The sequence below is a fragment of the Lathyrus oleraceus genome, chromosome 5, assembly GCF_024323335.1.
Source record: "Lathyrus oleraceus cultivar Zhongwan6 chromosome 5, CAAS_Psat_ZW6_1.0, whole genome shotgun sequence".
NCBI classification, from domain to species: Eukaryota; Viridiplantae; Streptophyta; class Magnoliopsida; order Fabales; family Fabaceae; genus Lathyrus; species Lathyrus oleraceus.
In genome coordinates, this window is record NC_066583.1 from 598,195,810 (window position 1) to 598,211,302 (window position 15,493).

General features: G+C 35.7%; 1 protein-coding gene across 1 annotated transcript; it reads left to right on the forward strand.

Moving 5' to 3' along the window:
• The first annotated feature begins 5,799 nt into the window (after positions 1-5,799).
• LOC127086828 (uncharacterized) lies at positions 5,800-7,012 on the forward strand. The gene has a single exon (XM_051027644.1). It carries the CDS (start codon positions 6,055-6,057, stop codon positions 6,331-6,333), a length of 279 nt encoding a protein of 92 aa, XP_050883601.1. The 5' UTR covers positions 5,800-6,054; the 3' UTR covers positions 6,334-7,012.
• The last annotated feature ends 8,481 nt before the right edge of the window (positions 7,013-15,493 follow it).

The window sequence follows — 15,493 nt, forward strand, 5'->3', positions numbered from 1 at the left end:
CCAAGCAGGAAAAGCCCTTCAAGTAAGGCAATTGGTGGAAGGTAGGGACAAGCAACCTGTCCCCCACTATTCAGTGAGTCTTCTCCTTGCTCCCATTACATGGTTGTAGCATTGAGATCAAAAGCCCAAGATCTGTTGAGTCAGAGTCATCGAGTATAGAAGGGTTCCCCTATTCTGGACCCATGCTCATTTGTCAGCTCTCCCTGGTTAGGGATAAGAGCTGTGAGGTCTGATCCTCACTTCATCCCATCATCTGCTTCACCTTAGCCTCGTAATGGCAAGGTTAAGAGCAAACACAGCCTGTACAGACGATTGCTTAGGCAGTCAAACCTGATTGATTGAGCCCCTTGTTTGGCTATAGTGCGTGTTATGTGGATATCTGATTGACATGCTTGTTTGAGATACCTGTTCTCATTTGATGATATATGATTGTATGCTTGTGTGCTAGCTTCTTTCCTGGTTAGGTTAGTTTGCTTATGCAAGTAGGATAGAAAACCGAACTTAGGGTTAACGATGCATGACAACATTAGGCTCGAGTCTCAGCTCCCTAGTTGTGTATCTTTCCCCGGTTTCTGGTTAGCAATTCAGCCCCTGTTAAGGGGAACTACATCGCCCTGATCCTCGTTCCAGACGAGGTATGTAGGCAGGTGGTCGTGCGAGACCACTCCGGGCAACCTTTTTCTTTTTTGCGTGCGTTAACTTGTTATCTGATTGTTTGTTTTGGCTCGGATGCTGACGTAAGCCCAGGATTGGCTGTCGGGCTCCACGTTTGCCCTTTTGAGTGTGTTTTGGTTCGGATGCCGACGTAATTCCATCCAGTGGTGGTCGGGCTCCATGTTTGCCACCCTTGTGTGTTTGTATGATTGTTTTGTGTTGTTCGGCGTGCGTAAGCCGAACTACAGTGGCTCTGATTCTTGTTCCAGACAAGATATGTAGGCATAAGGTGCGATACCTTACCGAGCCCCTTCTTCTTAACCCCACCTGTGTGATCCGGTAGCGTGTGTGTGTGATGTATGTTTATAGCAACCTTATCTTTCTAGAGCGTGGATCCCGTCGAGTACGACGGACGTGAGGGGTGCTAATACCTTCCCCTCGCGTAACCGACTCCCGAACCTTTTCTCTCTGGTCGCGAGACCATGTCTTTCCAGGTTTCTCTGAGCGTTTCCTTTCCCTATCTTGGGATAAATAACGTTTAGTGGCGGCTCTGTGTGTTTTTATTTTTAGGCTCGCCGGTTGATTTTTCGCAGGATGCGACACCCCTTTAGAGGGCGCTTTTTTTCCACAAGCGCCCTCTAAGGTCCCCTTTAGTAAACATTAAAATTATAACATACTGCGCGTTTTGTTATTTCACTCTCTGTTATTTTCGTTCTTTTTCACGTTAGGGTTCTCACTGCTACGATTTTCGCTACTTCTAAGGCGTTCTCCTTCCACCTCTGTTAGATCTACGACGTTTTCTCCTTCTATTAATTCGTTGTTAGCTGTTCAATTTTGACACCATAGGTATTTTTCTAATCTTCATATTACTTGGTTTCTCTTCTGACGTTCGCTATTGTTCATTTTTGGTTTCATTTTTCTTGGTTCATACATTTATTGAGTATTCTCAACAATAATTATTGTGTTGCAATGCTAGCAATGGAGACTAGGCATTATGGGTTAAATTTCACCAACTGTTCCATTTGTTTCTCGATGTAGAAAAAGGAGGCAGCAATATCTAAAACACCTTCTACCAATCAAAGGTACACTATGCAGCTTATGAGTGTATTTATTCTAGCATACATAGCGTAGCTAGTAACTTAAGAAGTTTAGGTATGGATGTTATTTGATAGAGTAAATTAGAGTCGACTATTCTTCTGTTAGCTTTCAGTTAGACCATTATACAATTCTACATATATATTTTCTAGTCAATGTTTATCTTTTGTAAAAACTATATGATGATATATAACTATGCTACAAATTAGTGCATACCACTAATGCTTAATGCATGGTTCATACATTCTCATGCTATTGAAGTCAGAGATATCTGAAAATGTTGAGAAACTAACTCAATAAACCAAAATTGTTTTGGTTTTGGGTTGTTGTTGGAGACATGAATGCCCTGCACAGAGACTAACTCAATAAAGCGAAATTGTTTTGTCTCATCCCATTTTTGGTTTCTCTTCTGAAATTGTTTTTTGTTTATTCTAATTAGTAATGGATAATACATGGATGTCTTCCAATCGATTGTCGAGAGAGTACGAGAATGGGGTATCAGAATTCGTTAAGTTTGCCGTTGCGCACGCCGAAGACCCCAGTAGAATGATATGTCCTTGCTTGGGTTGTTGTTATGGGAAACGGGTTGACGCAGTTCAGTTGACATCGCATCTAATGAGGCATGGAATTGATCGAAGTTATACATGTTGGAATTTGCATGGTGAGAAAAGTAACGAGAATTGTTCTAAGTGAAGTTAAAGTTCCAGAAGGGTACTCTTCAGATATTAGAAGACTTGTGTCTATGAAAGACCTCAAGTTAAAGAGTTTAAAGACCCATGATTGCCATGTTATAATGGAACATTTTCTCCCAATAGGTATACGTTCTATTCTTCCAGAAAAAGTAAGAAGCTCTATAACTAAGTTGTGTTCTTTCTTCAAGTCAATTTGCAGTAAGGTGATCGATCCTGCGATCTTACCAATGTTGCAAAAAGAAATCGTTATTACTTTGTGTGAGCTTGAAATGTTTTTTCCTCCATCATTTTTTGACATAATGGTACATCTAGTTGTTCATCTTGTGAAAGAGACACAATTGTGTGGACCAACTTATATGAGATGGATGTACCCTGTTGAACGTTATATGAAAATATTAAAAGGGTACGTGAAGAACCGAAGTCGACCAGAAGGTTGTATGGTTGAAAGATACATTGTTGAAGAAGCGATTGAGTTTTGTACTGAATATTTGTCTAAAGTTCAGTCAATCGGACTCCCCAAGTCTCAACTTGTCGAAAAGAAAGAAGGAAAAAATCTAATTGGAAATAAAATCGTGGCAGTATCAAGGGTCGAACGGGATCAAGTGCATTTGTATGTTCTGCACAATGAGAATGAGGTTGAGCCGTATGTTGAATTCACAAGGATGTTCTCCGAGGTTTAAATCCCAATAGAAATGAAAATTGGAACGACATTCGAATGGATAAGTCAGGATTTTTGCAAGTGGATCTTAATAGGGTGGGATACAAAGATGAGTCTTTTATTCTAGCCTCTCAAGCTAGACAAGTGTTCTATGTCAATGATCCGAAAAGTACGAAATGGTCTATAGTTCTTTTTTCCAACAAAGTAATTGATGAAAACACTGGAGATCAAGGTGATATTGATGTTGAGATTGAATCGTTTACCAGAAATGATCAAGATGAGAATATTATATCAAATGATTCATATATTAGAAATGATCATAATGAGGGTATTTGGATCAATCCAACCGTCCGTGTTGTTAAGAGACATGTAGAACATATTCCAACCAAGAAAAGAAAGAGAACTTAGTGAAAAAGGTACAGGTCAAATGATTTTAATTGTTTTCTTTATTACAGGTAAAATGGCTTTTATTACAGCAAATCGAGTCAGTTGCATAAAAAAAGGTATAAACACAATTATATGATATTTATGCATAGAAAATGTTAATTCTTGATCTTATACTTCACCTAACTAATTTTATGATATTTTAGGTTCATGTTATTGATATTGAACAAAAAGAGGTTGTTGCTAAGAAGACTGCGGCTAGCAAAAAAAACATACATCTCAGAGATGCTTTTGCTACTTAGTTTTATTTCTTTTTAAGTTATGAATTGGTTGTATATTTAGAATCTTTAGAAGTTAAACGATTATATATCAGTGGATTGTTGTATATGTATGGATTGTTGTATATAAGGCTTGTTGAATGCAATGTGTGAAAAAGGGCTTCAAATTATACAGTTTTAGGTGTACTGTTTCAATATACAGGTTGTCTAAAATAAATAAATAAATATAGCACTTTTTAAAAAAAAAAATTAAATAACCACCCACTTTAGAGGGCGTTTTCCAAAATAAGCGCCCTCTAAACCCTTTAAATTTCCACTTTAGAGGGCGTTTTCCAGTAAAAGCGCCCTCTAAACCCTTAAAAGTTTCCACTTTAGAGGGCGCTTTCCAGTAAAAGCGCCCTCTAAACCCTTAAAAGTTTCCACTTTAGAGGGCGCTTTCTTTAAAAAGCGCCCTCTTAAGTGGCCCTTAAAGGGCTTAAAGAGCCACTTTAAAGAGCGCTTTCACCAGGAAAAAAAACGCTGTCTTTACCTATTCCAGCGCCAGATTAGAGGGCGCTTTAAAGCGCTGTTATAGGCCAAAAAAAGCGCCCTCTTTTTCCTTATTTGGCGTAGTGTTTGTAAGCCAAAAATGCAAGGAGGTTGGGGGTTAAAGGTGTGGAAGTGTTTAATCGAGCACTTTTGAGTAAATGAGCTTAGCGCAATCTCTCCACGAAGAATCTCCTTGAAGTTTGCGGCTGGTTTTTAAGTATGCTGACACGAAAGGGTTAATCTTGGATTCATCGAGATCGGTAAACGACAAGAAATCTTCCATTTGGTGGCAAGATTTTAGGCTTGTTCTTGGTTCTTGGTTCTTAGGGTGATGATATTAACTTGTTTGACAACAATTTTTTGTGCAAAATGGGGGAGTGAAAATTCAATTGATTTTTGGAGCTTTAAATGGTGTGGTGTTGCTCCTCTCCGTGATCAATTCCCTCCGATATTTCAGGCTTTGCAGAATTCTAGAATGTCAGTGGTTGATATAGACTAGTGGGTAGAGAATGAATGGAGATGGAATTTGATTTTCAGTCATAACAGGTTATCTGTTGCTGCTGCTAATGATCTTCAGGAGTTGAAAGCAAGTATGCTTAATATTTCCCCAACTCCTGACTTGGTGGATTCGTTTAATTGGTGGTCGGACGTCGGGAATTTTTCTGTTAGAAATGTTGCGGCAAGACTGACTTCTCTGGTTTATGCAAGTTCTGAGGTCGATGTGAAAATTGATTTGAACTTAAGTTACTTTGGATTTCCTTTCTACCTAGCAAGATTAAGGTCTTTGCATGGATGTTATTTCTTGACGGATTAAAATCACGCAAGGAAGAGAGTTAGGATATTTTGTTGACTTGTTACTATTTAGTCCATCTAATTGGTAAATGACACTCTTTTAGAAGAGGTCACAAAGGAAGTTTAGAAGTGTTTATTTTTGAAGAAAAAAAAACTTTTGTGAGACTGGTTTGAGACTTTTTTTTTAAAGGGATAATAAATTGCAATTAAAAAAATTGTTTGATAATCTGTTACTTCCTTGCAACCCTTTTGTTTCTTCGGATTTGTTTCTTTGTATAAGAGTTTAGTCCCTCTTATACTCATTTATATACAATCTCTGATTCATAAAAAATAAATAAATTTATTTAAATGTTTTTTAATAATTAAAATGTATCTTTGGTTATTATATAGTATTTATTTTGATGGAATGTTTTCACTCATTATCTAAATTACCATGATTTTAGTATACATTGCAGTAGTTTTATGTTTAATATATAGAAATATATACTGCATTAATAATTACTTCTTTTATTTTAAACATACTGCACGATTAACTTTGTCTATAGTTTATATTATGTATTTTTAAGATAAGAATAAGTTACCAACTTGTATGCCAGCAGGGCACTGTCAGTGTCTTCTTTATGGACTTATTAGATGCATGAAAAATATACAAATAAGATAAGCTCAAAAAATATGGAAAATTTGAAAAAAATACACATCTGAGGTCACAAAAACCATAGTATAGAAAACCACTAAAAGTTGTACCAATAAAATAAACCACTGAAAGTAACATTTCAGTCCATGGTATTTTTCTATTCTTTGTGGGTTGTTTCATTTGCGTATTAACCTTGAAATCTCCATCTATCTATATATAACAACCTCCTTCACTCTTCTTACTCCACCAAATCTACAAAACCAGTAATTAAATTTCTCTGTCAACTAAAAAGCAAAAAAATCAGTTATTAGATTTCAAGAATCATTAACACAGAAGAAGATGAGTTCAACAAGCAGAGCATGGGCGGCAGCAGCCAGTGTTGCAATGGTGGAAGCTTTGAAGGATCAAGGTATATGCAGATGGAATCATACACTAAAGTCACTTCAAAATCATGTTAAAAACAACGTCAGATCATTTTCTCAAGGCAAGAAGCTTTCGTCCTCCTCTTCTTCTTCTTCAGCTATGGTTTCTAATTCTAAAAGACAAAAAAAGAAGACAAACCAATCAGAAGAATCTTTGAGGACGGTCATGTACTTGAGTTGCTGGGGTCCCAATTGAATAGATGCTAAATCCGCTGCCAATATCAGAGAAAGTTTGGGAAGACATATCCCTTGATTTATTTTGTTGGGCTCCCTTCCTTTCAAAACTTCACTGTAATTCGCGTAGTGGTGAATCGCTTGTCCAAGGCGGCACACTTTGCCAAAGTCACAGATTTATTTGCAAAAATGGTTTGCAAACTCCACTGAATCCAAGAAGTGTGGTTTCTGATCGCGACCCTATATTCTTGAGTCACTTATGGCAAGAATTCTTCTTTCTCAATGGCACCAAACTCCGGATGACGACGTCATGCCATCCTCAAAGCTACGCCCAAACTGAAACTATGAATAAAGCAATGCAACAATACTTACATTGTTTCGTTCATGAGGAACCAAGAGGCTGGGGAAAATCCCTTCACTGGGTCTTATGGCATTATAACACAACCATACATTCTGCAACAGTTTTCTCTCCATTTGCTTCTCTCTCACAATAGTGGTCATAACATACTTCTTCTCTAGGATCCATTAACATCAAGGAAGGGTTCCAATATGGGTAGCTCTGAATTAGATTAAGGTGTAATTAGTACTATTAAATATATGTTTGGACAGTGGTTTGGTGTTGTATCTTTCTCTTCTAAAAAAAGATTAGCCTCTCCTAGTGTATTGTTAAATTTATCAAGATAGCAGCCTTTCACATCTAACTATTCCTCTGTCCTTAGAACTAAATACCTCTCTTAAATATGTTTATTTTATATTAATTTAGAACCTACAATAATTTTTGAAAGTTCCTCACATTATTCAATCTAGTACAAGTCTCAATTAACATTGAACACAAGAAATAGGAGAGTTTGAATTATAATAATTAATTAAAACTTTTTTAATTCGTTTCAAATGAATTGAATCTTAAATAGTTGATAAAAGAGAGAATAGTACATGGAGTTTATGCTGCTTCATCCCTTAACTTGAAGTATCCCTTAACTTGAAGTTACATTTAGTTCAATCACATTTGATATATTTACTACAGTCCAATTTAGAACAATATCAATAAGATATTTTCTTGTTCAAACTAATTGGTATTTTCAATTTCTTAAATAGAGAACAATTAATCTCAATCGAAACTCTTTAACCTCTCAAAAAAATTTATCTAACACTTGATCATTTAAGAAAATACAATCAATAAATGATAAGATATTTACAATCAATAAGTAGGCTATTTACGACCACAATTTATTGGCCGTGGTAATAAAAAGGAAGGTGGACTACATATACCCACAAATGTAATAAACAATTGTGGTGAAAGGTCAGTCACCCCTATTTTTCATTTTTGTCACATATTTTGTCTGACCATAATGATAGCTTTCATCACAATATATAATATTAAGTATATTTAACACAGCAAAGAGAACAACTAAAAAATAAAAAATAAGTAAAAAATAAAAAATGTTGGTGTTTGGATTCGAAACCATGACCGAACGCTACTTTTTACCATAGTTGGAGTTCAAACCGTGGTGAAAAGTGCCTTAAAAATAAGTAAAAAAACCAAAAATGCTGATGCTAGAATTTGAACTAATGACCCGACGTCATTTTTCACCTCTGTTAGAATCTCAACCATGGTTAAAAGTGATGTTTATCTACTTTTCACCACGTTTGTTATTAAGGAAGTGAATAGTCTTTTAATAAAAAATGCAGACCCTAAATATCGCATATTACTTCGATTGATTGAATAGTCGAAGTAATAACATGTTACGAAAGGTGTATTTTGTAATAGTGAAACTTATTTCATTTAATTTAAAGTTGTTTAAAAAATATAGAGCGTGGAATAAATAGTTTGAAAAAAATAGTCATTTAAAAAAATAGTCTTGAAAAACACGATAACATAGAAAAAAGAAGTACTAAAAAATTGATTTTCACTTTCACTTGGTGACCCATCTTCTTGGATATGCATGTTCATTCTCTCTTATTCAATCTTAGAAAAGTCCCATGAATCATTTCAAAAATGTCTCATACTTCCTTGACAAAATTACAATTAAAAATATAAAGATACTTTCCAGTGATTAGAGCACTCATCATCAAGTACTTGGTTTTAAAATCAAATTTGATATTTCTCTTACATTTTTTGTTCCAAAGATTATTTGGTATATTTACTACTTTATTATTAATATAATAAGTAGAAATAAACAAACCATTGATAAAAAAGTTCCACACTTCAATGCCATTAGCATTAATAAAACAATTCATTCTATTTTTCATAAGTCAAACATTTCATCATCAAACGATATAGATGTATTTACAAAAAGTCCCTTGTTAAAAGTATAAGAAGTGTTTGAAGTCATTTTTCTACTTCCTGGGAAGGTTAGTCTTATAATAAAAGTTAGACTTTCATTCGTTTTTTTGGACAAGTGACTTCAAATATAAGAGCAAGGTGAATTGTGTAGGTTGAAAAATGATGTCCAATTATATAAAAAAAACTGTTTTAAAAAATGTTTAAGATAATTTTTTAAATCAAATATAGATGAAGCAGCAGAATAAGTAAAAGAAAGAATATTAGATAGATGAAGAGATGGAAATACAACGAAAAAAAAAATAAAGAATAGAAATACAAAAAGATTAAGAAAAAGAGAAATGCACCAGCGATTTTTAGAGGTTCGGTCTAACCACTTGGCATACTTATGTCTCCAAGAATTTCCTCTTAAGAGTTTTTATAATACGAGATGTGATATTTTCATAAGTTATTCCCACAAACCTTCTTACAATCAAATAGAAGATTTTACACAACTAATTTTCAAAATAAACACGAGATTTTACACCAGACTAATGACATAAACGAATTGAGCTTTTACACCAGACTGGGCTCAAGAACCAAATAGAGAGTTTACCTGGTTAATATCATGAACTAGCAAATAGCTTTTCACAAGTTGAGCTCGAAACCAAACGAATATTTTACTTGTATAATCTCACGAACCAAACAAGAGATTTTAACTGGTAAAGTTGAGAACCAAACAAACAACTTATTCAAAAGATTTTACATAAGAGATAACACCTTATTGACTACATTATAAAGACATAACTACACCAATACACAACAATTCTCACATATTTATTTCACTCTCAAAGCACTAAGGCAACCTTGTGAAGAATTAGAAAAGTATGAAGTAAGAGATAGTACAAGTGAGAAAGAATAACTATATATTCAATTTCTGGCGAGCTTTCAATTAAGATTTTGGTTTTCCTTAGTAACTCAAGAATTGCTCTTAAACTCGTACACTTAAGTCATCACTTAGACATAAGACCAATATAATTTTCACATTTCCTCACTTTTAGACTTTGAAGCTTCAAGATCCCTCGCTTGATTCATCATTGATTTAATACTTCATATGAGACTTGATTCTTCTAGCTGATAAGGCTTTATATAGCTTATTGGATAGGTGACATCATTAGAGTTTATTGAACAGAAGATCATTAAGGACTTCACTGAACACTGTTTGACCTTAGGTGTTAACCTTATTAAATTTAGCTTTACATCTTGATCTCGTAGAATCATCTTGATAGAACATATTGATCTTTGCTTCCTAAGACTTTACATCATTTTGTTTGACATATAGTGTTTTCATCATCAAAACAATTGTGAACATTGACATTTGCAAAGACTTTTGCTTGTAAATCACAAAGATTCACAGGAATCTCTTCATTTGGAGGAGAGGCATAAAATGTCTCAATAGAGATTGGAGGTTAGATATGATTCTCACGTTTAAGGAGGTTGTATCTAATTCTCAGGTTCATCTCACAACTTTACTAGCCACAGATCATGGATGGTTAGAGTTATGAAGTTTGACTAGGTGGTTGAATGCTAATTGTTGTTCCCATAAACAATGTAAATGTTTATTTCGATCAAGAATCATTCACTCGATTATGAATATAGTTATGTTCAAGAATGGGAAAACTCATTCATCTATCACTCTGAGTAGGATATAGGTGATACCTGCATACATTCTAACACCTAAGTTAGTGAGTGTCAGATGTGAGAGGTACTTAGGTTGAGAAATTATTATGTGTACCTTAATTTGACGTTTGTCAACACTTATACAAAAGTTTTTAAGGGCTTGGAGACCTATAACCTCTGGATGTTTAACTAAAGTCCGAGTGGACATATGTCAGATTATAATTTGTTATGCCATATGACAGTCCATCTTCAATCATTTGCTCGAATCAGATGTTCCCATAAGGCTAGTATACGCTTGTAGATACGAGATGTTTCCATGACATCATCGACTTGAGGTCATTGGATATACCAACAAAAATGACTCATGCTTTAGTGGTATTCACACAATTGGATAAAATAACGTACAGGTTTATTGAAGGAGAAGAAGATTTATGTTCTATATTGATTGACTCAACATATAAATTATTTTCATCGAATGTAATTTGAGTATAAAATCTTGAGAGAAACATATTCTTAAATCTCAAGTCTTTAGTAGTATATCAAACCCAAAGGATTAAATTTACTTGGTGTTTTTTTCAATAAGAGGAGTTATTATAAAAGATTATGATATTAACGATTTTGGATAGAACATTATGGCGAAAGTTAATCCCTATAAATGATCTCACTTAGTGGAATAAGACTTAGTTGTCATTGTTGAAGGTGACAAGAAACACAAGAAATTGGGGTTTGAATTGAGTTTTTAAAAACAAAAGCTTTTTCAAAACCAACTCAATAAGGCAATAACACGAACAAAAAAAATAACAGTTATTTTTATACTAGTTTGTTGTTAATGAAGCTACCTCTAGTCTACCCTACCAAGGTGATTTTTCCTTCCCAAGAAGGACTTAATCCACTATAACCAAAACCTGATTACAGACACCACAAGGACAAATCATCTTTGTCTTCTTGAGTCTATTTGACTAAAACCTAGTCACTCAAGGAAACCACTCAAACAGATTTGAGATTTACAAGTTGTGTTTACAAAGAATGCTTCTAAAAAGCATATTAACACAAGTTAATACAATGAATATTTCTCACACAGTAACGAGAAAAACTCTTGTGTGTTTACAAAGAATATACACGGAAAATATTTGCTTTAGCAAGAGCGTGTGTATTTCAGTAGCGTGAGTGCAGTGAATTAGCATGAGCATTAACAACTTCTTCCAATCTTCAAGTCTCATTTATATATACAAATAAAAGATCCGTTGGAGGGTAGAATTGGAATACTGGATTGCAGTTTTCTCTCTCATAATGCTTTGCATATAGAAGGCAAAATGTTACAATAGTATCGTCTTTAGCCCACAAAATCAGGGTAATGGCAGAAATGGTGATCTTGTACTATGTACTATTTTCCAGACGCAAAATCTTTTGATCTTATCTTCTAATCTTCATAGGCTTCTGATGAAATGATGTTGAAGCATGCTTTAGAAGGATCAAGAAACAAGTTAAAGGATATTCAGAACCGTGGTCTTCAGAGTCTTGACACAGTTCCTCAGAACCTGGTCTTTAGAGTCTTCAGATCTTGTTCTATAGGATCTTCATAACTTGGGCGCAAAATCTAAAAGGCAGAAAAGCCTTCATAGGCTTTTCAATAAGAGTCACATTCAGAAGCTTGAGCATAAACGTTTGATCAGTCTCCAATTCTACTTGTTTTCTGACACTCATTCGGCACCTTTTCACGAAGTCGGTAACACATTAGTCTACCCGTTTTATCGTTCTGTTTAGTAAATGAGATGTTTTGCATTGTTATTTCAAGTTGTTGATTATATTTGGTTTGCATCATTATACTCCATTTTATGTCTCTTTGTGGTAGTTTTACTGGTTTCAGGTGTAAGCAAGAATACCGGAGGAATAGACAAGCGAATCGGACGTTCCGGGCCCATCAGAAGAGGAAATTGGGCAACACAGTAGTCCTGACACGGCCACCCGTGTTGCCCAACACGGCCCGTGTCAGGAGAAGAAAACAGGGAGCTGACACGGGTGCTCGTGTCAGCTGACACGGCCCGTGTCAGCCTCCCTGGAGGGGCGTGTCAATACCACTTTATCAGACAGCCAACACAACCTGTCGTGTTGCCTGACATCGTCAATGTTGGCTTGGACACCTCATTTTCCAGTTTTTGTTGTATTTTGGCACGACTGATCCCAGAGGGCATTTTGGACTGTTGCTACATCAAATTAGTGATCAGGAACTATTTAGGGGATTTTTGAATATGGAGAAAGAGACTTTTAACGATTACAGATTAGAGACGATAAAGATTGAAACGGTCAAAAGCGACGGAGAACGAAGATCCTTCAAGAGCGGATGCAATTGAAGATCAACAGAATTCCCATACTTTTGTAATGTCTAGTTATATGAGAGGCTAAACCCCCCAATGCCAGGGGGTGTCCCTGGATTGGTCATGTAATGACTCTGAAGTTATAATTTCCTTAATATAGGATGTTTGTTGTTAATTTCACTGTGCAATTTGCGTAATGCTTTCTTTATCAGAAAAATCAAGATTGATGTATGGTTAACAATTAGTAGGATTGCAATTGTTAAGGTTTTTATACAGTGAAACCATATTAGATATCACCTAGGATTAGGGATACCCTATGGTTACCGGTTTATTCTTGTTAAATTGTAAATGCTTGGTGTCATCATAATCGCCTATGGACTTAGAGGTTAAATTGAATGACCAAAGGTTTCCCTCTGAGGTCTTAGGGGGAAACAATCTTAAGATTCGGTAATTGAAACAATCTTCATTATTAAGGAGATATACACTCAAGGATCATTATAGGAGATTTTCATACACCATCCTTGGCATATTATTATAAACTGTGAAAAGAGTTATTTTGATTTACTTTCTCTTACAGTGACTTTTTACAAAACCCCAACTATTAGTTTTGTTCAATTGAGTAGCAATTCACACGTATATTACTGCGCAATCCTCGAGATCGATCTTTGGGAAACATCTCTATTATTACTACATCGGTAAAATAGTACACTTGCTATTTTCCCGATCAAGTTTTTGGCGCCATTGTCGGGGATTGCCAAATATATAGTTTAAATTATCTCAATTGAAATTTTATTGCTCTGCAACTAAAATTTATTTTCTGTTATTTTAATAATTTATTTTGATTATATCAACTAATTTGTGTCTAATATTTGTATGTGAGGTAAGGCCTCAGCTGATTTCCTTTTGACGCAGAAATCGAGAGAATCTTGCCGGATAGACTTAGACAAGCTCGATTGGCTAGATCGGAATCAGACAAAGAACAACTTTCCATTCATTCAGGTTCAAATTCATGTTCCAAGAGAGATATATAAACTATGGCTGATGCTCCACCGCCACCAGAAAGACTGTTGGGTGACTACGGAGGTGCAAATGCACCAACCGGCAGATTAACTATTGTAAACCAACCAGTGAATGTGGCTAATTTCCAGTTGCATCTGAGTACTATTAATCAGCTTGAAAGGAAGCATTTTACTGGAAAAGTAAATGAAGATGCAAACAAACATTTGCAGAGGTTTCTAACCATGAGCAACACTCTAAAAATTGATGGTCACACCGAAGAAGCTAAGAAATTGAGAATGTTCCCATTCACCTTGGCGGAAGAAGCCGAAGAATGATTTTATTCTCTACCTACGGGTAGCATCACATCTTGGGAAGAAATGGAAAAAGCCTTTCTGAATGAGTATTTTCCAGCGTCAGTATTTCTGCGGAAGAGGTATGAAATTCTGAATTTTAAGCAGAAGGATGGGGAAACTTTGGGAGACGCTTACAAGAGATTCAAGAGAGTCCTGGTCGCCTGCCCAACTCATAATATGGATCCAACCGAACAGATGTAGATGTTTGTGAATGGTGTCAAAATAAATACCAAATAGTTGATTGATACCGCTGTCGGTGGCTCCACCAATTTTTCAACAGCCATCGTTATCAAGAAGATCATTGAAGTTATTGCTGCTAATGAGCACTTGGAGTTGTACGATAGATGCCAAAGCAAACCAGAAGGGGTTATAGATTTAAAGTTGGAAACTAATAAAGTCCATATTGAAGATACTATAACTGCTAAAGTTGAGAAGAAGCTGAAGGCGATGAATATAGGTACCCAACAGGTGGCAGAGGTCCAACCGGCTCCTACCGTCTGTTGTGAAATTTGTAATGGTCCGCACCAAACTATATATTGTTTTGCAACTCCTCAACAAGTGGAGGAAATCAAATTTTTGAAGAAGAATAATCCTTATTCCAAGACGTACAATCTGGGTTGGAAGAATCATCCCAACTTCTCATGGAAAGACCAAAAAGGAACCGCTCCTCAACACGGTCGATACTAAACTCAATATCAATAACAATAGCAACAACAAGCCCTTAAGAAAGTTGATTGGGAAATTGCAATTGAAAGATTGGCAGCTCATAATGTTCAATTTCAAGAAGAAACTCGGAACAATCAGAAAAACACCACAACATCCATAAAGAATCTAGAAGTCCAAATGGGTGAAATCACTCAGCAATTAGCTCCGAGTTCTCAAGCACAAGGTGCTCTACCTAGTGCAACTGTGACAAATCCTAGAGATCATAATAATGTGAGCGTTGTGACAACAAGAAGTGGTAAATCTGATAAAGTAGTCGAGGAGGTGGATGAAGAGGAAGATCAATTGATCGAAGTGGATCTTGAGATCAAAGAAAATGAAGTTGTGAGGGAAGAATTGGTAGCACCGAAACCGGTTGTGAAAGAAACAGTCATTGAGCCTAAGCCGATTGTTAAGCTTCCCTTTCCCACTAGAAACAAGAAAAAGGGACAACATGAGAAAAACTTTGAAAAATTCTTAGAGTTGTTCAAGAAGCTGGAGATTAACATTCCACTGTTGGAGGCACTTGAACAAATGCCTACTTATGCCAAGTTCATGAAGGACATCATTTCGAAGAGATGTACCGCCGACACCAACCCGATTATTCTAATCGAAAATTGTAGTGTTATTTTATAGGGTATGAAGATTCCGATAAAGAAGAAAGATCGAGGAGCTGTCACCATTCTGTGTACTATTGGAGATAGGTCATTCAACAAAGCTCTTATTGATCTGGGAGCTAGTGTGAGTCTCATGACGTTATCCATTTACAAGAAGCTTGGTATAGGGAATGTGCAAGATACCAGGATGACACTCCAATTCGTCGATCATTCGGTCAAGAAACCGTATGGTATTATTGAAGATGTTCTGGTGAAA